The following is a 23797-nucleotide window of genomic DNA, read 5'->3' on the forward strand; positions in this document are numbered from 1 at the left end:
GTAGTCATCTTTCCTAGTGGTTTTAGCTGAAAGAACTGCATGTGTAGAAACTAGTACTCCTTTACTGTGTCGCTAGTTCATGTTTTCATTTTCTGCTCTTTCTGTGGTGTTTGAGTTTAACACGACCTATAAACTCTGCACTCCGCATTTAAGAGTACTGCATAAAGTTTTGCTTACAGCTTTTAAAAACCTTCCTGAGTTTTTGTGTTTCATGATACAAACCCATGCATTTTCTTGCTGTCACTGTTAATTTTAATATTACTTCTAGTAGTAGTGTGTAGTTTTTATCATAGTGGTATCTTTTGTAAATTAAAAGCATTCTAACAATGTGTATATATTAAAGCATGAATAAAGCAGTCAGCATCAAATCTTTTTGTTTCCACTGGATGATGACTCATCACTTTATGTAAAACACAGGCTGACAATAAGTAGAACGGCACGTTTCATTATTTTAAATTTGTTTTTATTTGGTATCTAATACAGAAATAAATACTGAAGTATATAGTTCTTTTTTTCAAAGATCTTTCTCATTTGAGAGATTTATAGACTTGTAAAGGATGTTAGGAAATTTATGTAGTAAGTTATGTTTTCTCAGTACCAACAAATCACTTTGTCTGATGTAACCCAGAATATTCAGTAGTTGTTTTTGAAACAGAAACTGCTGTAACTTGTTTGATACTGACTACACTTCAGTAGATATTTAATGTAATATTATAAGAACATTTGGGGTGAACCTTAAGGTACATGAGGATGAACCATATTGACTAGTGGTGTGATTGTTTTTAAAATGTGAAGAATAGTTATAGTGGAACCTGTATACTGAAAACTATACACTTGAAAACATGCTGTACCTAAACTTAGTAGTCTCATTTCAGCAAAAATTTCCCATTCTTCCAGTTGCATTCTAGTCAATTAACATTCCTCAAACAAAACAGTAAACTGGAGGTAAATAGTGGACGGTTTTGTTTACTTTTTCTATTGAATGCCTTATTTTGCCTTACCTTTCAAATCGTAGAAAGTTTTGGTTTACTTGATAGCTCAGCTCTAGGGAAAAAAAAGTTTTATGCTCTTTATTCTGTACCAATAAATTTTACTACTTATGTCTGACTTAGTATTCTTTCTTCCTTCAGCTGGATTGGATATTGGCCCCATCTCTGATGATCCTTCTTCTCTGCCTCAGCCGAATGTCAACCAGAGTTCACGGCCATTGAGTGAAGAACAGTTGGATGGAATCCTGAGTCCAGAGCTAGACAAAATGGTCACAGACGGTAATTTTTTTGTCCTTGATCTTGGTCTTCTAGAAAACTCAAGTAGAAATCTTCTCTTTTTTTCTCAAATTACTGTCTATGTATTATAACATACCTATTTGGACTTAGTTGCAGAATAAATTTTATTGCATCTTTTGATGATTACTCATTCTGTGTTGTCTTTACTTTGTCCAGGTGCTATTCTTGGCAAATTGTACAAAATCCCAGGTATGTGCTCTAATCTTTGTTGTCTTTTATAAAATATAGTTTATAAACCATGCCAGCCAACTCATACACAGCGTTTTTGCAGAGCTAGGAGGAAAGGATGTTGAAGATTTGTTCACAGCTGTATTAAGTCCAGCAACCACGCAGCCAGCTCCTTTGCCACAGCCTCCACCTCCACCACAACTTATGTCTTTGCACAGTCAAGGTATGTTCCTTTGTTACTTTTAAAAACAGCAGCCTGGTCAGGGGAGTTCTTTTAAATACCAGTGTGAAAATGGGACACACCTTACTTTTTCCTATTGTTAATTTGTGGAATCTGCCATTGTTAATTTATGAAATATCATTCTAAAACTGTTCTGAAGGGGGCATGTGATTAACATGCACATAAATATTGCTAATAGAAAGGGACAGTTATTTTAGATTTTTCTGACATATTGGAGCTTTTATTTTAGCTGACACTTTCATATTTTTGAAATTTGTCTGTGATAAACTATGTGTTCTCTTCTGACTTTACTGTTTAATTACTTTTCAGTACCTCCTCAAGTGTAAGGAAAGAGTCTGTATAAAAATGATTTACTGTGTCTTAATTTCCTTTAAGAATTCAGTTTAACATGTTAACTAGTCCTATCCAAATAATAGAGAGAAGGCTAAGTAATTTTGAAATGTATCTGTGAGATTATAATTTATTTTCTTTGTTACTACTAAAGTTACCATGAGTTGATACAGCATATTCTTGCTCTTGTATAGAAAGCAAGGGGCAGATTGGTTTTTTTTTTTTAATTTTACTTATTTTACCAGTAAAGCATATATATGTGTGTAAATTTTTTTTAGTAGTACGTATGAGCATAATTAATGCACTCTTTTCTCATCAGACATCACCTCTAGTGGATTTTCCCTGAGCTCATGTAAAGAGTGCCCATTCTGTTATACTGGTACTACAAAAAGTAGTATGCAAATTGATTTCACCAGTGAATTAATCATAAGAAGAAAAATAATTGGTTTCCTAGTTGGATGAATTTCCATAAAAAGGAAAGACTTCAATAAGTCTTAGAAAGGAGAGAGTTTAAAGCAAATAACGAGGTGATTTAAAGCAAAAGATAATATAGATATCATTGCCTGTTTCCCAGTTACTTGAGTACTTGGAGATAACTTCAACATTTGAGCTCTGTAACATTGTTTAACTTCTCCCTGTGGGAACTGCCACAATTAAAAAGTTTTAGATTTATAATTTGGTTCAGTTACGGTGTAATGATCCACATGTTTCTGTGCGATAAATGCTTCAGTAATGGGGAAGCTTGCATCAAGTTTCAGCAATTTCAAATAAAATTAATGCTCTCTTCTCATAAAGACATGTGATCCTACAGTGCAAACCAGAGGCCTGACTCTCCATCCTGTTTATTTGCCAGGTCTTCACACTTACCATATACTATCTATTTAGCAGCTATAACAAAGCACGTTCTCTTAAATTTTGAATTACTTTCATCCAAACTATACTTTCTGCATAGTGTATGTAACCTGTAGATCAGAAGGCAGTCGCCTAAAGCATGAGAGAATGATACAGTGTCATCCTACAGATGCATCTAATTCCTGAGCTACTTCTGTGCTTTTAAGAAAAGGCTGGGACAAGAGTTATAATCGTACTTAAGTGACAGAGATTCAAAGGCCAGCATTAATTCAATGTAGGAACATCTGCAAAGGCCGTCTGCTGGAATGAATCTGCCTGTGCCACATTTGCCTAATATTGTAATCGAATAAATAAAATTTTCTGCCTTCGTACTGCTAGGCTGGACATTTAATTAGAAAATGCTGATGCTCATTTGACTAGATTTATCTGTTTCATTGGTTACAAATTAGGGAGTTAGTAGATAATGAGGCTTACTTTGGTACACTGCTCAGAAGTCTCAGAAGAGGAGATGTTCAATTCAGGTTGGCTAATGATAATTCTGCAAGGACCAAAAGCAACCTTCTCCATGCTTGCTTGGATCTGGGTATAACAAATATGACAGACCATTAGCCTTTAAGAATATACCTCAGTATAAAGTGCAGTACCATAGCATGGGCTACTGCAAAAGTTTTGGAAATCCATTTTTAAAAAACTTATTTTTCAGACAAGAAAAAAAATCTGTACAGGGATGTGATACAGTAGAAAAGAACCCCTTAAGCTTGTAGGGAAGCAATGCAAACTGATGTAAAATATTTTTGAAAAATGTAAGTACTATAAAATTTTAAAGCAATTAGTTTTTCATTAGATGAGACATTTTTTCACTGAAAATTTCCACCCCTACCTTAAAAGTAGTCACCCTTTAAAACAGTAATTTAAACTTCTTCTTTCCAGGAGAGAATGCGTTTCCAAGAGTGCCCCTTATGAATGGTCTGATTGGCCCTAACCCTCATCTCCCTCATACAGCTTTGACTGCTGGAGGTGGACTGGGCACTTTCTCTCCTATTACACAGCAACCATATACTGATACCAGGTAAGTCAAGATGAGAAATAAAAAATATCCATGCATTTATCACTTGGGGGGTGGTGGTGTTATTAATACTGTGATATTACTAGTATTTAACTGCTTAGTTCTTGACAGCCACTGCAAAAACTTACGTATTCTTGCAGCCTGTTCACTACTGAAGTAGTAGACAGAATAAGTACTTTGCTAAGTGTTTGGGTTTTTTTTATACTGAGAGCAATCTATCTATAAAACAAACCCCTTTTATGATTTGTCAGGGATAAGAATCCAGCGTTCAATCCAATGGTAAGTGATCGGAACAGCACATGGGCACCATCTGCTCCAGCTTTGGAAGGTGAAGGCGATACAATGTCCAATGCTCAAAGAAGCACTCTTAAGTGGGAAAAAGAAGAAGCTTTGGGTGAAATGGCAACAGTAGCACCTGTTCTCTATACAAATATCAACTTCCCTAACCTAAAGGAAGAATTCCCAGGTGAGTGATGTACTGAATAAAGTTAAATACTTTATAGCAATTTATGCATCTTGATTTGAAAGAATGCAAAACAGACTTATCAAAGCCTTGCGTATTAACACGTTTTGTGGTTGCAGATTGGGCTACAAGAGTGAAGCAGATTGCTAAACTGTGGAGGAAAGCAAGCTCACAGGAGAGGGCTCCATATGTGGTAAGGACAACTACCACCTGCATTCCCTACTTCCAGCAAACATGTATTTAATCTATAAGGTTTTACTGGTTGTGGTTTTGGGTTTTTGTTTGTTTGTTTGTTTTTGGTTTGGTTTTTTTTTAACAAATTAAGTTCTAGGGTTAATGAAAGTTCACTTACTCCAAGAATGCCTTTGTAATTTAACTTCTAATTCTGAATACTTCTACCTGTTTTCTTTGCTTTTCAGCTTTGGAATAAACTATATTAGTATTGTGCAATCTAAAGACACCATCTGAGACAAGAACATTTGTGGTTCCCACTGCCTCTTTGCTACATTTGATTCATGCCTCAAGTCTTATTTGCTCTGTCTCTTTCTGCACAGGATCTCACCAGTTTCTTCAGAAGGATAATAACAAATCATTATGTGACCTTCCTCTCTTTCATCTTCCCCTCTCACTAGTCTTTTCTTTTTTGCCCCGTTAGAGTTGCTGAAGTCTTTCACCTGTTGAAGTAACTATTCCAGAGGCGTCAGTGCTCACATCCATACTTTCCTCATTTTCTTCTCCTCCTGTGTTCTTGCCTTACTGTTCCCCTTCACTGCTTAATCTGTTCTGTTGCTTTGTGGTGGAAACTCTTTTGATATTTTCCATGTTGTGGGGAGCGTGAAGGACTCCATTTTTGTCTCCAAAAGTATTCACCTTCTTCACATCTGAGTGATTTCCTTCATGTTCAGGAGGAGGGTGCATGCAAGTGCCCACACATGCACACATAAGTATTTACACAGCAAGAAGCAGTTATTTCCTCACAGAAGTTACAGTCCATGTACTCTTGCCATTCAGCTGTTGCTAGTGTTCCTGGCATTGTGCATGCAAGAAGCTGCAGCGGTACCTCTCCTGGGGGACTTATGCTCTGTGGGGATGAGTAAAGGCTACCTTAGAAATGAAATTCAGATGTTAGTAAATTTTCACTGTAGACTTTTTCCTTTCCTTAGTATGCCCAATCCCATCACTTATAGGGGAAAATGACACTAATTTGTCTGCTGCTGTGACACTGGTGCTCTCATCCATGTCATTGTTTCATTGTTGGAGGGGAAGGATTTAAGCCTTTTCTGCTAGGCAACCCCTACTTGACAACTGCAAATAAAATTATGAAAAAGATGTGAGGGTTTGATTCAGAAAAGGAATCACATCCTAGACTGGTGGTAAAACAGACTCTTTGAAACTTCCATTAGATGCTTTAAACTGTCAGTATGGCTGTAAAATGCCTCATTGAAGAGGAATTGCTGTTCTTCCATCCAATTTTTCCTGATCCATAAGCCCATATCCTGTGTTTATACTGCTAACTTAACACAGGCTGAGATCTATAGAGGCTATTTAATGAAGTAGACTGTATTTTTCTTGTCACTGAAGTTCTTCACATTAGTGGCCTTTATTGATCCAGACATCATCTGTGTGCTCACGTCTTCAGATTGCAGACCACACCAATATGTGATTTGAAAGGTAAACTGGTGGGATTCATGCTTTCTTGGCACTGCACAGTACCCGAACAGAGGCTCCTAATGCATAGAAAACCTCTACTGCTAAATAGTTCCTTAGCTCTTTCCATGTATGTTAGTTTAAATGCAGAATTTCTATAGAGATGAAGTATTTTCAGTTTGGAATTCCTTTTGAAGTACATAATTTAGTTTTCACAAGTATGCATGTGATTAAAACAGTCTGTACAAATAATTTGGTTGTAGATTTTGTAGGAATAACAGATGCAGTGTTCACACTTAGCAGAAGAAATCAAGGCTAACTAGATTTTTTTTCTTTTCCCAGCAAAAAGCCAGAGATAATAGAGCTGCTTTGCGCATCAATAAAGTACAGATGTCAAATGACTCCATGAAAAGGCAGCAACAACAGGATAGCATTGATCCTAGCTCACGCATCGACTCCGACCTCTTTAAAGATCCATTAAAACAGAGGGAATCGGAACATGAGCAGGAATGGAAATTCAGACAGGTGTGTTGCATTTAGGGCGTTTTGTTATTTTTTTTCCAGCTTTTTATTGCATTGTTGGAATCTGTTGTAATAAAATAAATTTTAATCTTTCTTTGTAGCAGTGTATAAATTCAGCCATTCTGTGTAGGAAAAAAATAGATGCTATCAGAAGAGAAGCTGCTTGTAAATGTTAGAAAACTTTGTTTTAAAACTTTGACTCTTAAATTCTACCTATTATGGAAATAGGTTATTCTTTCTCTGTATGGCTGGCTGGCTAGTGCAGTAGTTTGTTTTTATATACCCTGTATTGCAGTAACCTTGTCCTGCAGACTACTGCTTCAAATTGGGCTGGTTGTCTCTCAGAGCCCATTTGCCTCACGTCAGTGCTGCATCCGTCAGTAACCTTTCGTCTTCAGAGTATAAGGTTGGAAAGCAGTGCTGCTCTTTAGGCAACCTGGGAAATGCTTCTTCCCAGGTAATCAAGGTGCATGTCAAGGTAGTTGAACTTCACAAATAGCTAGACCCTTGCATTTAAAATTTGTGATTTACAATTATTTATAATTGATCTTTGATGTGTCCCGAAGTTTTATTTACAGATTCAGTCATCAGAAAGATTTTGTATACCCTGGACTTACAAGTGTAACCTTTTTCCTCATACTTTTAAAACAGCAAATGCGGCAAAAAAGTAAGCAGCAAGCCAAAATAGAAGCCACGCAGAAGCTTGAACAAGTGAAAAATGAGCAGCAGCAACAGCAACAGCAACAGCAGCAGCAGCAGTTTGGTTCACAACAGCTTCTGAACCAGTCTGGCTCAGACACACCTAGCAGTGGGATTCAGAGCCCCTTAACACCACAGACTGGCAATGGAAATATGTCTCCTGCACAACAGACATTCCATAAGGATCTATTTACAAAGCAGCAGCTACCTGCTACGCCTACATCAGCATCTTCAGATGATGTGTTCCTAAAACCACAAGCCCCACCCCCTACTCCAACCCGAATCTCAGTGCATGATTCACTGTCTCAGTCTCAGACTCCTCAGACATCATCACAACAGATGTTTTCTCCAGGTTCCACAAACACAAGACCTCCTTCTCCAATGGATCCATATGCTAAAATGGTGGGAACACCTAGACCAGCACCCATTAACCAAAACTTTGTTAGAAGAAGTTCCATTGCACCGTTAGATACCTGTGCACCACAGTCATCCATATCTAGGCCTATTCAGGTCACGGAACCATCAGGAAGCAGGCCTTCTCCAGTCAGGGATTCATGTTCTTCATCTCCAGGTAGCAGTGATCCCTATGCAAAGCCACCAGACACACCCAGGCCTGTCATGGCATCAGAGCAGTTCTCCAAACCATTGGGGGTCCCAAGATCGCCCATAGTTATGGAACAGTCAGGGAAGGTTCCTTTAGCAGCTGGAAGCAGTGATCCATTTACTAAGCCAGCTCCTAGAACTGATACGTTTCAGAGACAGAGGGTAACTTCTGCTGATGCGTATGCGCGGCCACCATTGACTCCTACTCCTACTCCTGTTGATGGTAGCCCTGGACCTTTTAAAACTCCCATGCGCCCACCTCAGTCCCCGCAAGATCCTTATGCATCGATGCCAACTACACCAAGGCGCGTTGCTGTTGATCCGTATGAAAGGCCTGCTTTGACACCAAGGCCAGTGGATAACTTTTCCCATAATCAGCCTAATGATCCATACAGCCAGCCTCCCCTTACTCCCCATCCTGCAATAAAGGACACTTTTGCCCATCCACCCCGGATAGTACGACAACAGAGTGATTCTTTCCCTCAATCTGGACCCATTTCAAGGCCAGCTTCTCAGGACCCTTACTCCCAGCCTCCAGGTACTCCTCGGCCAGTTGCTGATCCTTATGCCCAACCTCCAGGAACTCCTCGGCCCACCACAGTTGATCCGTATATGCAGCAACCACCAACACCAAGACCTGCTCAGCCAGCGGATTTATTTACTCAGTCCCCAGCAAATCAGAGACATTCTGATCCATACGCCCAACCTCCTGGAACACCAAGGCCAGTTCTCAATGATCCTTATTCTCAGCAACCAGCAACTCCAAGGCCAGGGATTCCAGAGAGTTTTAACAGACCTGCAATGACAAGACCAGGACTAATACCAAATAGAGATCCTTTCCTGCAGACACCACAGAACAGGTTGCAGGGCACTTTTGTCAGGCCATCAGATCCATGTTCTCAAACTCCCAGACCTGCAGGACCTGCAATAACAGATTCATTTAGCCATGGTCCAGCTGCTCCAGCACGTGACCCATATGATCAACCACCAATGACTCCAAGACCTCAGCCAGAATCTTTTGGAACTGGTCAGCTGGCCCATGATGCTGCTGAACAGCCACGGCCTGGATCTGAGGGCAACTTCAATGCATCTGGAAATTCTCCAATGACTTCTCAAGGACAACAGTTTCCCAAAGTTTCACAAGTTCCTGGCCCAGCACCCACTACAGGAGTAACAGATACACAGAATACCATGAATATGTCTCAAGCAGATACTGAGAAGTTAAGGCAGGTGAGAATGATGTTTAATACTGATGGTATTAGAATTTCATAAGTAGAAGTATTTTCCCAATTCTTGTTAATATTTGAAGTTTGTTGCCATTAAACATAGCTACATAACATAGAATTATCTTCATTCACTTAGCATGTTAATTTGGTCCTCCTGGATAGAACCACGATATATAGAATATAGAAACATCAGTAATTTTTAAGGAGTTTGGACAAGATCCAAAAAGGAAGCAAAGGCCACCTTTGAAACCACTGAAGATGTAGATGGTCTGTAATAGCTTTTTTTATCTACAGTGTAAGAAAAAAAACACCCTGAAGGGACAGTTAATTCTGTCCTATAATAGATTAGGTATAGAACTGATTGTCAGTGACTTGTTCACTGACTGAAGAAAGGAGTATAGGCAAAGATCTCAGACTAGACATCTAACTTTTCAGTTGACTGACATGTTGAGGTGAATCCTACCCTTGATCACTGCTCTTCTTGAGCACTCCAGGTTTTTGTCAATGAATGTTTGGCAAACGGCTCTTGCTGAGACATAGGATTACATCCAGCTTGTGGAAAGCTGCTCAGTCTTTTGTTCGGAAGGAGCAATGGGAAGTGGATTTAGCAGAAAAATTGGTAGTATTTATCATAGAGAGTCAGAGTAAATTCTGCAGCTTTGGTGTAAACCTCTTGCTGAATTTCCTTCATTGGACCTCCAGTCACCTTTCTCCCTCAGAATGCACTTTTTCATGTGGTAAAAGGGCCTGCATTATTGGAATAGAAAAAGGAAAAGAGAGTTGCTGTCGTGGTTTAACCCCAGCTGTCAACCAAGCACCACACAGCCGCTCGCTCGCTCACCCCTGGGTGGGGTAGGGGAGAGAATCGTAAGGGTAAAAGTGAGAAAACTCGTGGGTTGAGATAAAGACAGTTTAATAGGGAAAGCAAAAGCTGCATGTGCAGGCAAAGCAAAACAAGGAATTCATTCACGCCTTGCCATTGGCAGGCAGGTGTTCAACCATCTCCAGGAAAGCAGGGCTCCATCATGCGTAACGGTTACTTGGTATATGTTAATTGGTAAAATAGGTTCACACAATTCACTTTAACAAGAGGTCTGGAGGTTAAGTTGCGTTACCAGCAACTTGCACCATTTGATCCCTCTTCTAATTTCTGAGGTGATTATGGTAGTTTGTAATATTTTCCTGTAGCGACTGAAGAATTTCTTTCCTCCAAAAGGCTTAACCTAGCGGAGTATAACACTTCAAAATATGTCAATTGCAGTGTCAAGCACAATGATTTTTTTTTTTTTAAACAGCGCCAGAAATTACGTGAAATTATTCTACAGCAACAGCAGCAGAAGAAGAATGCGGTTCGTCAGGAAAAAGCCTTGCAGGATGCAGCAGCTCCTACCCATGCAACTCCTCTTCAGCATTGGCAGCAAGACAACTTAAATCAAATTTTTAACCGCCCTCCTCCTCCATATCCTGGGAATATTAGGTCCTCTGTTGTCCCTCCAGGTGGCTCAAGGTTCACCGTATACCCAAAAGACCAACGTGGACCGTTTCCTGCTGATGGGCAGTTCAATAGACCCCAGTTTCCAGGTGATATGAATGCCATGGGGATGAGACCTCATGGTCTTAGGTAAGCTCTTTGATCTCTTAAAACTAGGATACTACAGGGGTAGTTCTACATTTACAGAAATTGTTTGATAAAGGTTTTGGGGGTTTTTTTGATGAAGAATCATGTGTTGTCTACAGTAGCTGGTAATCTTCCTGAAGTCAGTATGTACAGTGAGTTTTCCTGTAAGTGTCTGAAACATTAGAATGTGTATTTTAAACTACCACTGTTTTACGCTGTCTTTTTTGGGGAATTAAACAGAAATAAAAACGGAGAAACTGCGATACTTGTGAAAGTTATGTGACCTGAAAGACCTTGTCGCCCATGGTTTTGCAGCATTTCTTTTTTTTTTAAAAAGTGAAAGGTCTGACTTTAGCTTTGATGTCTTAATAATGAATAAATGTAATATTCTTGTTTTCATTTATAATGAATATGTAATCAAACGTCAACTTCTGTCTGTGCCATTTTTATCATGAATGTTATGATGTAAAATGAATACCAGTATTGACATACATTGTCATCTGAGGAATTATTATTTTCAATATTTTGGATTTATTTCAGTAATTTCTAAATCCACACAATACTATTTTTTATGCTGAGTTGCATTAACATGTAGTTTATTTACTAAGATAGTTCTTTCTGTCAGAGTTTTCTATCTGTTATTATTACTGGAATTGAAAACAGGTTGTTTATTAAACATAATTAAAGCAATTATTTTATTGTAGTCATAAAGCTCATTTAAATGTAAGTGTAATTAGTCAAAATATTTATTTAAATATCTTAATGAATGCATCATGTAAACCATTTTGGTGAATAGTTATTTAGTCTAATATGCCAGACTAGACAGTCCTGAGAAAAAAGATGATCGAGTCTTTCATACTTTATTTCAGATATGGGTTTCCAGGAGGTGGCCATGGTCCACCATCAGGTCAAGAACGTTTCCTTGGTCCTCAGCAGCCAATGCAACGCCCTGGAGTTCCACCACAGCTGAGAAGATCTCTGTCTATTGATATGCCTCGGCCAGTGAACAATCCACAAATAAATAATACATCTGGGATCTCTCAACATTTTCCTCCACAGGGAATTCCAGTTCAGCAGCACAATATATTGGGTCAGGCATTTATCGAGTTACGTCACAGAGCTCCTGATGGGAGGCCAAGGCTGCCTTTTAATCCTGCTGCAAATGTTATGGATGCAGCAGCACAACATCAGCGTCATGCAGGGTTTATACCCAGGCAGGAGTTTCCGGGCCCAAGACAGGCAGAACCACTGAGACATAATTCTCAAGGCATACCTAACCAGTTGCAGATGTCTACAAGTTTAGAGCATATGTCACAATCCCAGCAGGATCAAATCAATCCTGACAACCCACCTGCACTTGTAATACGTTCTCTAAGTCATCCACCAGTTGCTGATGCATTCCCAGGACCATCTTTGTCTACATCTGCACCAAGTGATGAATCTGCAAATTTACAGATTCCCAACCAGCCAAGTGATGGTCTAGAAGAAAAGCTTGATCCTGATGATCCTGCTGTAAAAGATTTGGATGTGAAAGACCTTGACGGGGTTGAAGTCAAGGACTTAGATGATGAGGATCTGGAAAATTTGAATCTAGACACAGAGGATGGGAAAGGAGATGAACTGGACACTTTAGATAATTTGGAAACCAATGATCCTCACCTTGATGATCTTCTAAGATCTGGGGAATTTGATATAATTGCATACACAGACCCAGACCTTGATGTGGGGGATAAGAAAGGAATGTTTAATGAAGAACTAGATCTTAGTGTCCCTATTGATGACAAATTAGATATCCAGGGCAAGACAGAAGAACCAAAACAGAAAGAACAAGGTGATAGAACTGTTTCCCCTCCTGAGACCCAGTCTCCACAAAAGAAATCTGCTACAGAAAATGAAATTAAAACAGAAGTACTTTCCCCAAACACTCAGGAGGAAAAGAAGAATGAAAATGAGAAAAGTGATGGAAATGCTGAATCCACAAGTACTCAACAGGCTGCTGAAGTGGAGTTAAAGGATGGAGAAAAGGCTTCTGCACAGCCTGCTAACCCAGAATTCCCTGACAAAACTACTGCTGTTCCTAGTCAAGAAACAACTGTGCCTAGTCCAGATGCTCAGGGATCTGCTCCACTGCCTGTTCAAGGAGCAGTAAGTTCCTGCAGTATTTCTGGGTCCACACCAGTCCTCTCAAGTTTGCTAGCTAATGAAAGCTCAGATAATGCTGAAGCAAGGACTCTAGGATCTCCATCTCAATCTTTGCCAACAACACAAATGAACCATGCATCAGGTATTCCACAAACACTAATGACACCTGGTGGACAGATCTTGGAAAACACTTTAAATTCAAATTTGACCATGGTTCCACGAATGAACCATAATTTTTCTCAAGGGTCACCAAATCCAGGATTTATTCAGGGTCAGTCATCTAATCATAATTTTGGGACGGGACAGACATCGAATCAAACTGTGGCTGTAACAAACCGTCCTGGTCCTAGTGGCATATCTGGTCCCCAACAGATAATGCTCCCTCAACCATTAGCTCAACAACAAAATCGAGAGAGACCACTTCTGCTAGAGGAACAGCCACTTCTTCTGCAGGACCTTTTGGATCAGGAAAGACAGGAGCAGCAGCAGCAGCGACAGATGCAAGCCATGATTCGCCAACGTTCGGAGCCATTTTTCCCCAATATTGGTATGTGGGTGATCTATTTGTCCGTGTTCTGGTTAGTTTTTTAACAATACAACAACCAATAGTTAAATAATCTGTAGCACTGAAAGAAGCAGGTAGATACATGGAGCTTGAAGGTGGCATAACAAAAAAACAACCTGCCGCTAGGTACAATGGGAGTATGGAAATTGAGCGTGTAGGTGGAATTCTGAACTCTGTGGCAAGGCTCCTGTTGACATTACCAGGATCAAGGTAACTCTGCATTATTGCTAATGTTTCTGACATCAGCTTTGTCACATAGTGTCTTTATACTTTAAGTTCTCATACCTGATATGGAGTAAACGTAGCCTTTGTAAACAAAATTAAATGATCAAGCGCAATACCTGACCATTTGATATTTGATCTCTCAATTTTCTGTTTATGGTTGTTTTATTACATTTTTTTGCAGTGTTTAGTGTGTCTCAAGGAAAGGGATCATCGAAAGCTGTCTCACTAACTCACAATCTAGGCAAGCCCCAGAAACATCACAAATAATTCTGCACGTACTAAAAGCGTTTTAAGATAAACTGCCATTTCCTGTTCAATATAACGTAGCAGTTTGAGTATTCAGATCAAAACCATCACTATCACTTAATTGTTATTAATGAAATACAAAATTTTGAGAAATGTGTTAGTTGTAACTACACTGGCCATCAAGGCTGTTTGTTCAAAAGACAAATTTAACCTACCTCGTAAGTCACAGTTCCATATTTGTAGTGTGGCTAGAACGTGCTGTAGCCACCCCAGGTGGCTAAGATGACCTCCAGAGGTCCCTTCCAACCTCAACTGTTCTGTACTCCCATTTATCCTGCTCTGTGTGAGGCACTTAACGGGAGAGACAGCAAAAAGGCAGAGTTCACCATGCTTATGGTCTTTTCACATGCTGTATGGGGCCATGTGCCTTTCTGCCTGTAGTGCTACTGGTAATTACAGAGTGACTAAACCATTTTCTTAGTCCGTTAGTGGTGATGTGCCAGTTTTGCCAACTGAACCTGCAGAAACAACTCTTCTTCCTGATTCTTAAGCCTGTAAATAGAATTTATTAATCTGTTGGGTCATAGGCCAAATTTGGTCTAGAGCCCTTCTCAGGCTGACCTGCTTTTCTTTGTATGTTGTGGCTGAAAACAAGGACAGTGTCTGCTGGAGTGACTTTCCTTAGAGGATATATGAAACTGCATATTAACCATGAATTTCAAAGTGGAGGGGACAAGTAATGTGAAATAGTAATGCAATTATGTTGTTTTACTGATGATTTATGCATGAACTAGATCTAAACAAGTCAGTTCCAGTTAGTAACTTGTAATGTTCAGTTATGTAATTCACTTTTACTGTTTTTCTTTTATAGACTTTGATGCAATTACTGATCCCATAATGAAAGCAAAAATGGTAGCTCTTAAGGGGATCAATAAAGTCATGGCGCAGAGTAACATGGGGATGCCACCAATGGTTATGAACAGGTAGGCAACACTTGATACCATTCTTTAGGGGTACAAAATGTAAAAGGAAATGATAGAACTAGGGGAAACTGTGCACAGGAAATGAAAAAATTTCAAAGTGGAAAAACATCTTTATGTCATGTAGTTCATAGTCCATGCTAACACAAGATTATCTCCTAAGAGTAAAACCGATGTGGCAGTAGAAACTATAAAAAGTAGTAAAACGCATCAGACTTGTGTTCCAGTTGTAATGTCATTGGTCAACATGGTCAATATGGCTTCACTGTTAATGCTTTTCTTGTTTTCCCACTTACTAGTTATGTAATGACACATCTCCCATGCATTGTGTTTGAAAACTGTTGGTGGCCGTGTAACGGTTAAACTTCATGTTGCACCATATCATTTAATGCTATGCATAATTAAGATTTAGCCCAAGTAATGGAAGTTTCATCCTCTCTTTAAATCCATTCTGAGGACAAAAGGAGCTATGAATTGTGCAGACTTCACCATGACTGCTTTTACCATAGGTGGGGAGTCTGTGGGCCAGAAAGGATCTGCTCCTTTTCTTTTTATGTGGCCCTTAAAATGGTGTGTTTTCTCCTTCCTAACACATGCTTCAGTGTTGTATGATAATACATGGCTTACCAGAGGTGTACATTTACCCAACTCTAGTTGACTGTGCTGCTGACCATGATCTCTAAATCCATTAAATCTTTTTTTTTTGTACCATAATGTATTAAAATACAAAGACAGATATTTTTTTTTTTTTTTTTTTTTTTGGTGCGTCTTCACTGTTTTAGCACAGTACATCAAGTTTACTTCATCTCTCTGAGATGCAATAAAATGCAATAGTTTTCAACCAAGGGCAAAGTGTTGTAGCATCAAATGAGAATTAATATTCTGCAGACATTGAAAAAGTTTGGTACAGAAGTTCAAGCAAATGTCTATAAAATGTTTGGATGCTTTGTATAAGTTTGGTGTAATACCAAAGGTTGTCTCTCCCCTAAAATACCCACGAGTTTTAAAAGTTATAATTTCACTTTCTGTTTATATATCAATAGGTTTCCCTTTATGGGTCAGCCAGTGCCAGGGGCTCAGACCAGCGAAGGCCAAAATCATATGCAGCAGGCAATTACACAGGTAATACAACTCAATACGGGGTTTAAACAGAAGTGTTTAATAATGATAACTAGTTTTTGGTTTTTTAATTGAATCATGATTTAATATTGTTGTCTGTATGTTTTACTGAAATTTCTAGGACGGAAGTTTGACACCTCAGATTTCTAGACCTAATCCTCCCAGTTTTGGTCCTGGTTTTGTCAGTAAGTACACATTTAATAATTTATTGTATGTTGATGTTTCATTCTACAGTTCTGTTTTCTTTAAAATAAAATATCCATAAATGGCTCCTGTCTCTCAAAAATTCGTCCTTTTAAAATTGAGTCATTTCATCATTCCAATACCAACTAATAAAGGGGTGCATAGTAAATGCTATTATCATTTTTTCTAGAAGATGTCCTCAAAGAAACATCATAAGGAAAGAGGGAAACAGAACAAACAGAAAATTGTCATTATTTGGATTTGTGTGAGAATAGTAATGTATTACCTGACAGACTGTTATGTCAAAAACCTGGTCTTTGGTTGTGTTGTAATATTCTGAGCTCAGTGAGAACAGCAGTCTGTATTGATGGGAGGTTTTTTATTTCAGAAGCAAGAAGTTTTGTGCAGCATCATTGTCATTTTAACAAATACCAATAAAAGCTTTCAAAGCATTAGTTAAGCAAGACTGGCTGGGAACCGCAATTGTTGAAAGCAGAAATACACAGCACCAGGATTTTGCGTTCCTTGTTTCTGGTTGCCCTAGATCCATTGTAAATCCTAGTCTCTATGACGAGAAAGATTTATTAGCAGAAATTAAAACTGAGCATATGTTGGGAGAGGGAAACCACATGTAAAAAAGTGTTTCCATCACTGCAAAAACTTTACTTGATATTTATGAGTAAGAAACAGAAGTAAATACCTTCACCTTTTCCAGAAACTGGAGTAGCAGCACTGAGTATGCAGTAAGGAGCTTTTGCAATATTATCTGTATTAATTTCTGGTGAGATTTGACATGGCACTCAGCGGTGGTTGGGGGTGTGGTAGTTCCGAGCACTTCAGAAAATCTGTTTCTTATTTCAGTAGTAGTTATTGTTACCTGGAACTTGTTAATATTTCAGTACTTTCATTTGCACTTTCACGTTGCTCCCGTCTGCAGTTACTCTCCATTGTTTCCACTCAATTGTTCCCTGTGATTAGTTTTGCAGAATTTATCATTGAAAGAATGGGCGCCCCTCTAGACTGTAGCTAGCTCTGTGAATTGATTTAGTTGAGCCTTTAGAGTCGATGGCTGTTGCTACCGCAGTGACTGTTAAAGTAGAAGGTGGTAGGGACTGGAGCACAAAGAGGACATGGTTATATTGAAGCCATACGATCATGTAGGTATCTTTATTAAACTTTCTTTACAAGGCAGATCCATGCCATATGTCTGGTTACCCAGCTCATTGCCACAATGCAATCAGGAGACAAATGATACCATCACCAAACCTTCTTTCTTGCCTTCTGGGCTTGCTGCAGATCAAGTGTTATCAGACATGATTGCTTTGCCTTGAAAAAGACCATCTGAGAGCAATGGACTACTCATAGCAGATGAGCATTTCTCATTTGTAAAAGGAGTAATGTCTCAGTTACAGTCTAAATGAGAGTGCATTTGTTTGTGGGGAGGAAAAGGCACTGGTGCTGAAGGCCCTGTGCGGAGGACTGACAGTTATTTTTACAAAGAAAATACCTGTCTTTCATTTCATGAATATTTGATGAATGTTTATCGTTCTAATTTTTTTCTTAGAAGTAGTAATAAAAATAGATTTTATATGTACAAAACTCTTCTGCAAACACCAGAATTAATGAGGCCATGTTTCCTGTAAATTTGTGTCCTTACTCCCTGATCTCTTTCCCTCTACCTGAGTACTTGTAGAGGTCTTCCATGTCCCCTCTTCTGTAGCAGAGCAGAGTACCACCAGGTTCTACAGCTGCTTTCAAAGCTACGTTTGCTCACTGGCTAGCAAGTGCACATTTACTGGCTAGACAGTGGGCTGGTGTCTGTTGAAATCAAGGGACTATGTTAAAACTGCTTTCTCTCAGTAAATGCAGTAATTTGGATCTCCTTTACTCAGATCACTTCAAGAGCTTAATATCTCTTAGAATATCAAATCCTCTGTGAAATTTGGCTGAACTTGACCAATGGTTTCTTAAAATAAGGGGGGAACCAGATTGTTAAACTTCATCTCTAAAAAGTAGGATGAGACCTCACCCCCAGGATGAGATCATATCATACTTAATTTCCCTTCTCTCTAGATGATTCACAACGAAAGCAATATGAGGAATGGCTGCAAGAAACACAACAACTTCTTCAAATGCAACAGAAGTACCTTGAGGAGCAAATTGGAGCACACAGAAAATCAAAAAAGGCACTCTCAGCAAAGCAGCGTACAGCCAAGAAAGCTGGCCGTGAGTTCCCAGAAGAAGATGCAGAACAACTGAAACATGTTACTGAGCAGCAAAGTATGGTCCAAAAACAGCTAGAACAGGTAATCATCTGGAATCCAAACTGATCACCTTAATACTAAGCTATCATACTGGTATGACTCTTTCCTTTAAATCTTCTAAAAGGCAAGTTGAAATGCTTAAATACAGTGGAGCTTATTTAAAGGGAGCTACTCCCTACCATATTTTGTGTGTGTAACAGCATTACTCTCGAATGCTGGTGACACTGGAGTTGTAGGAGAACATGCTACAGCAAACGTAACAAAAAGCTGTTTTAGTACTTTGGGAAGAGGGGAAATTTCTTGGCAAAATTACTTGCAGCAGAGTTCCTGGCACCATGAAAAGCATAAATGAAAGATTTGGAGGAAAGTCTTCGTATGCAGGGCTTTGTTTCATGCTTGAATGAACCTCATAACTCAGTCTTTTTCAGGTGTCCGTACGTAATGAGAACCTCTTGGTTATATGCTAGTTAAATGTTACTGTTTGAAAATCTCTTTTCATTATATCTTTAGTGTTAGGCTAGTTTTATGATCTGTCTAGTTCCTAGATGCTGATCATCAGTGTGTGTTATCTGTTATTGTATCATGGAATATACAGGTCAAAGGGATATCTGGAGATCATCTAGTCTACTCATCAAGCAGAACTAGCTTCACAGTTAAATCAGGTTGCCCAGCGCCTTGTCAGTCAAGTTTTGTAAACCTCCAAGGGCAGAGATTTCCCAGCCTCTCTGGGCCCCTGTTCCAATGTGTAACCACTTTCACTGGGTTTTGTTTTTCTTTCTCTATATTCAGTTGGAATTTCACTTGCTACATCTTGTAACTGTGATTATAGTAAGTGAGATTAAAGTTAAACCTGTGATAGCTTTGATAAATCTGTGCTTTGGCCAACAGTATTGAATGCTGTGTTCCTCAATACATTGTTTATAAATTATCTGGCATGATTGTCAGGATCAACTAGACCTGTTGAACATGAAAATGCTTTAGAATTATCCTTTATTAATATAAGGGGAAAAAATTGGCAGCAGGCTGCTTGGAATGAAGTCCTAGGTGATATCTGGCCCTCGAGTTCTTGCTCCTGTGTTGCTTCAAGACAAAGTATGCACTGGATGGAATATTAGTTGGCTTGTCTTTTCACGATGTGGAAGAGGGATGGAGCAGATAAATTATGTCTACATCATTTCTTCCTTTTTTTTTTTTTCCCTTCCACAATGAATCACAAGTACAATAAATGCAAAAAAAATTCACTTTAACCAATCTTTATCATACATACGTCAGTCTAGTCTTACGGTGGAGTTACATTGAAGTAACAGCTGTTAATCATGACATTGCTGGCAGATTCATTTCATGCCCCATAATTAAGATGCTTTTATTTTTCATTTTTAAACTTAAGTTTCATATACTGCTGATGAATGCCCTCCACTCCCCTTCAACCACTGATTTAGACCAGTCATCCACATCCTACACAGCACTTTGTTGCATACCCAGTAGGAGCTTAAATAAGGTTTTATTAAAGTATATTTTTAAGGACCTTCCATTTGAAGCAATTCACTGCTCTTTCAAATCAGATCAAGTAATTGTACTGTAATCAAGCTTCTGTTAGTTTTTGAAAAGGGCAAAGCCTATATATGTATATATAGAGAAAAGAGCTTTCAGATCCCTGTGAATTGCTGGTCCTGGACATAGGTGCAGAGAAACCGGAGCTGACTTTGTGCAACACGAGCTTATGTCTGACAGGGTTATTAGCTCAGGCACAGAGCCATGCAGACACTGCCGTATTGTCTCTGTGGCCAGGGCAGTTTAACTGCTTTGGTGTGGCACTGTGCCTGTGTTAATAAGCTCTGCCTTGTTCTCCCCTACACTGTTACAATCACCAGGTCGATCTGCACAGGTCGGCTCAGGTCCAACTGGGTGTAGTCAGTGCTGTTCCTTTGAGATCTCAACTAATTCCAAATACAGTCACGTGGCTGATCTGCCACTGCAGATCCTGGGAGGGCGGAGTGGTTTGGATGCCTCATTGTATAGGCATACAGAGCCAAGGCAGGTTTAGTGCTGTATACACGGAGAAGTCCTGGAGCACTGGGCTGTGCAATGCAGTTTGATCCAGTTGGTGGCTTTATGCAGTGGCACTGTTTATCTGATGGTGTCAGTGCCAAGCCAGAGCTCATAAATCATCTCGGACCTGAGATTACTGTGTAAAATAGCCTTTTGGGTGCATCTGTCCTGCATTCTGGAGTGTGTCCTGTAATATCTTTGTTATCCTGAGCTTTCTACCTTGTCCCTTGCCCCAGAAAAAGGAAAGTACTATCAAACATTTTTACTTATGTTACGGACTTTTTCTATCAGTACAAACAGCAAATGGAAGTTGTGGAAGTCATAATCTAATGAATAGAAGTGAGAGAGAGATTTTCCATAATGTATGTATTATTAACCGGTGGAGTACAGTTAGGTATCTGTTGTGTTTCTGAAATGCTCCTTCTTGTCTGGTTGACACTGTCATATCCTTCCATTGGCTTCTTCTGCTTGCCTTAAAAACAAACTACTAAGCTTAACTTTTAGTGTCCAAGTTGAGTTTATTTTCATGCCGAAATTTAAAATTTTCAAGCAGCGGTTGCCATTTTCATCTGCTGTGTGATGTTTGTGGATCTGCCTGTGAATAAATGGGAATCTACCTGGCTGTTTTCCTGCAAACTTCTCCTTTTCAATTACATCTTTTAAAATTTTTTGCTGATGTGTGAAGATAATCCATCACACTGTTTCCTTTTTCTTGTCTGTTCCCAACTATTGTTATGCTGTGCATGGATGGTAAGATCTGTAGGACAAGGATCGCTTTTGGTTTAGGTTTGTATATTCTCTAGCACAGTGCAGTCTTGGTATGTAATAAGAACTTTGAGGCACTGTTATTTTTTCTAAAATTTTGGGATGGTTAGTATGAAATTAAATAATGGCTATTTAGACTTAAAAAGGGAGAGAAAATAAGACTGTGCAGAAATGCTATTTTTGCCTGAGGTTCATTGTCTACTGAAATTATAATGGTAAGTTACATGTTTTATGCTACTTACATAGTCAGTACGTGTCAGAGATGAATAATGACTTTTTAATTTTTAGATTCGGAAGCAGCAGAAAGAGCATGCAGAACTAATTGAGGAATATCGAATCAAGCAGCAGCAGCAGCAGCAGCAGTGTGGAATGGCACCCCATGCTATAATGCCAGGCGTCCAGGCTCAACCACCAATGGTTCCAGGAGGAACATCACCAGCAATGAATCAGCAAAACTTCCCCATGGTGGCACAACAGCTCCAGCATCAGCAACATACAGTGGTAATCCCTGGGCAATCCAACCCACCCAGAATGCCAAATTTATCTGGATGGCAATCTGCAAATGCCCCTGCAAGTCATATTTCCATGAATCCAGCAAGGATGCAGCCTCCAATGGCACTGTTGCCAATTACTCCCGGTACACCAGCTCCTGTGCCTGGTCCAAATGCAACTGCACAGTCAGGGCCACCACCAAGGGTTGAGTTTGAGGACAATAACCCTTTTAGTGAAAGTTTTCAAGAGCGGGAAAGAAAGGAGCGTTTACGAGAGCAACAGGAACGGCAACGCATTCAGCTTATGCAGGAGGTAGATCGACAGAGAGCTTTACAGCAGAGAATGGAACTAGAACAGCATGGTATGATCGGGTCTGAATTAAATAACAAAACATCTGTATCTCAGATACCTTTCTTTAATTCTGATCTACCTTGTGATTTCATACAAACTCCACGACCTCTTCAGCAGTCTCCACAGCATCAACAGCAACAAATGGGGCAAATTCTGCAACAAGGTCCTGTGACCTCACCTCCTGCCACAAATTTTATGCAAAGCAGTGAGCGAAGGCCAGTGGGACCTACAACTTTTGGACCTGATGCATCTGCTGTTCCAGGTGGAGCCCCTAATTTCCATAATGTAAAACAAACTCATGGGAATCTCCCTGGGGCCACCTTTACGCAGAACCAAGTCAGGCCTCCGTTTCCTTCTGCTGTACCTTCATCTACAGTACTCAGTAGTGGTACCCCATGTGGTTCGGAGACTAGCGTGCCCCAGGCAACCAACTTCCCTGGATCAAGCCAGTCTCTCATACAGCTGTATTCTGACATAATCCCAGAAGAGAAAGGAAAAAAGAAAAGGACACGAAAAAAGAAAAAGGACGATGATGCCGAGTCAGTAAAAGCCCCGTCAACTCCACATTCAGATATAACTGCACCATCAACTCCAACCATTTCTGATTCTACCTCCACCCCCACAGTTAACACCCCCAATGAACTTTCACGTCATCAAGATGAACAAGAGTCAGTGGAGTTAATGGGCCCATCAACATCAAACGCAGGAGAGAGCCAGACCTCTCCAGAGCTGGAATGTAAGCTCCCCAGCAGCAGTCTGCCACAGAAACAGCCAAGTGTAAATACAGAGACTGAAAAGGCTAAAACAGATACACCTAGCAGCATTCAAGAAGTTAAACTAGAAGAGGCAGAAACTGATCAATGCTCCGGTCAAGCTGAGCCTAAACCAGAAAATCCAAGCAGTATTAAGGTGGAAGAAGATAAGGTCACATCGCAGCCTGCCTCTTCAGCTCAGAGTCCAGCCCAACCAGCTAGCGTTCCAGCAGCGAAAGGGGAATCAGGGAATGAATTGCTGAAACACCTGCTTAAAAATAAGAAGTCCTCATCTCTTCTAAATCAGAAATCGGAGAACAGTGGCCGAACAGAAGAGGAGGCTTCTGGGGATAAGAAGTTAACAGAGAAGCAGAATCCAGCTGAAGGAATGGTGAGCTTGTTACTGGTTTTGTTATGCAGTGGTCATCAACAATCAAAGGCTAGTTTGTGCCTTTACCACAGGCATTTGTGAAAAGGTGGGGAGATAACCTACCTGCACAAGGGTGGAGTAAACAGCTTTAAGGAATTTTTACCTCCCTTCCTGCCTTTTCTCCATGAGTAAATCATCTGTGTTACAAAAAGAACAAGTTTTAATATGACTTCATAGATCACTGTATTCAGAGATTATTATCTATAGAAAAAATATTTTTTACATTTTAATAATCTTAAAAAATGCCACTTCCTAATATTTACCAAGATTAAGGCAAGATTTTACAGTATGACTCTTAACTACCTACTAGTATGTTTCTGTACAGTATACGGTATGTGTGTATGCTGCTTTATTCTGAGATTCTACCTTAGTCATGTATAGGATAACCTGTGCGTCTTTGCAGAGGTATGGGGCTTGGCTTCACACCCCTTCAGCTGCACCATTTGAAGTGTTCTGTGAATGAACCAAGTGCCGTGCTCATTTTTTGCCTGTGAAAATCATACATTGTCTCTA

General features: G+C 39.6%; 1 protein-coding gene across 14 annotated transcripts in view; it reads left to right on the forward strand.

Moving 5' to 3' along the window:
• KMT2C (lysine methyltransferase 2C) overlaps positions 1 to 23797 on the forward strand; it is a 204178-nt gene that overhangs the window by 162740 nt on the left and 17641 nt on the right. For all 14 annotated transcript variants that reach the window (XM_072854734.1, XM_072854729.1, XM_072854731.1 and 11 more), the window contains 15 exons: positions 1131 to 1268; positions 1443 to 1475; positions 1558 to 1677; positions 3808 to 3946; positions 4195 to 4409; positions 4526 to 4599; positions 6396 to 6578; positions 7227 to 9107; positions 10399 to 10724; positions 11591 to 13410; positions 14771 to 14882; positions 15923 to 16001; positions 16120 to 16183; positions 18255 to 18487; positions 21548 to 23245. In XM_072854734.1, coding sequence (XP_072710835.1) covers positions 1131 to 1268; positions 1443 to 1475; positions 1558 to 1677; positions 3808 to 3946; positions 4195 to 4409; positions 4526 to 4599; positions 6396 to 6578; positions 7227 to 9107; positions 10399 to 10724; positions 11591 to 13410; positions 14771 to 14882; positions 15923 to 16001; positions 16120 to 16183; positions 18255 to 18487; positions 21548 to 23245 — 7115 coding nt within the window. The remainder of the gene's footprint in view (positions 1 to 1130; positions 1269 to 1442; positions 1476 to 1557; positions 1678 to 3807; positions 3947 to 4194; positions 4410 to 4525; positions 4600 to 6395; positions 6579 to 7226; positions 9108 to 10398; positions 10725 to 11590; positions 13411 to 14770; positions 14883 to 15922; positions 16002 to 16119; positions 16184 to 18254; positions 18488 to 21547; positions 23246 to 23797) is intronic.

Source organism: Ciconia boyciana, chromosome 2, assembly GCF_034638445.1.
Source record: "Ciconia boyciana chromosome 2, ASM3463844v1, whole genome shotgun sequence".
NCBI lineage: Eukaryota > Metazoa > Chordata > Aves > Ciconiiformes > Ciconiidae > Ciconia > Ciconia boyciana.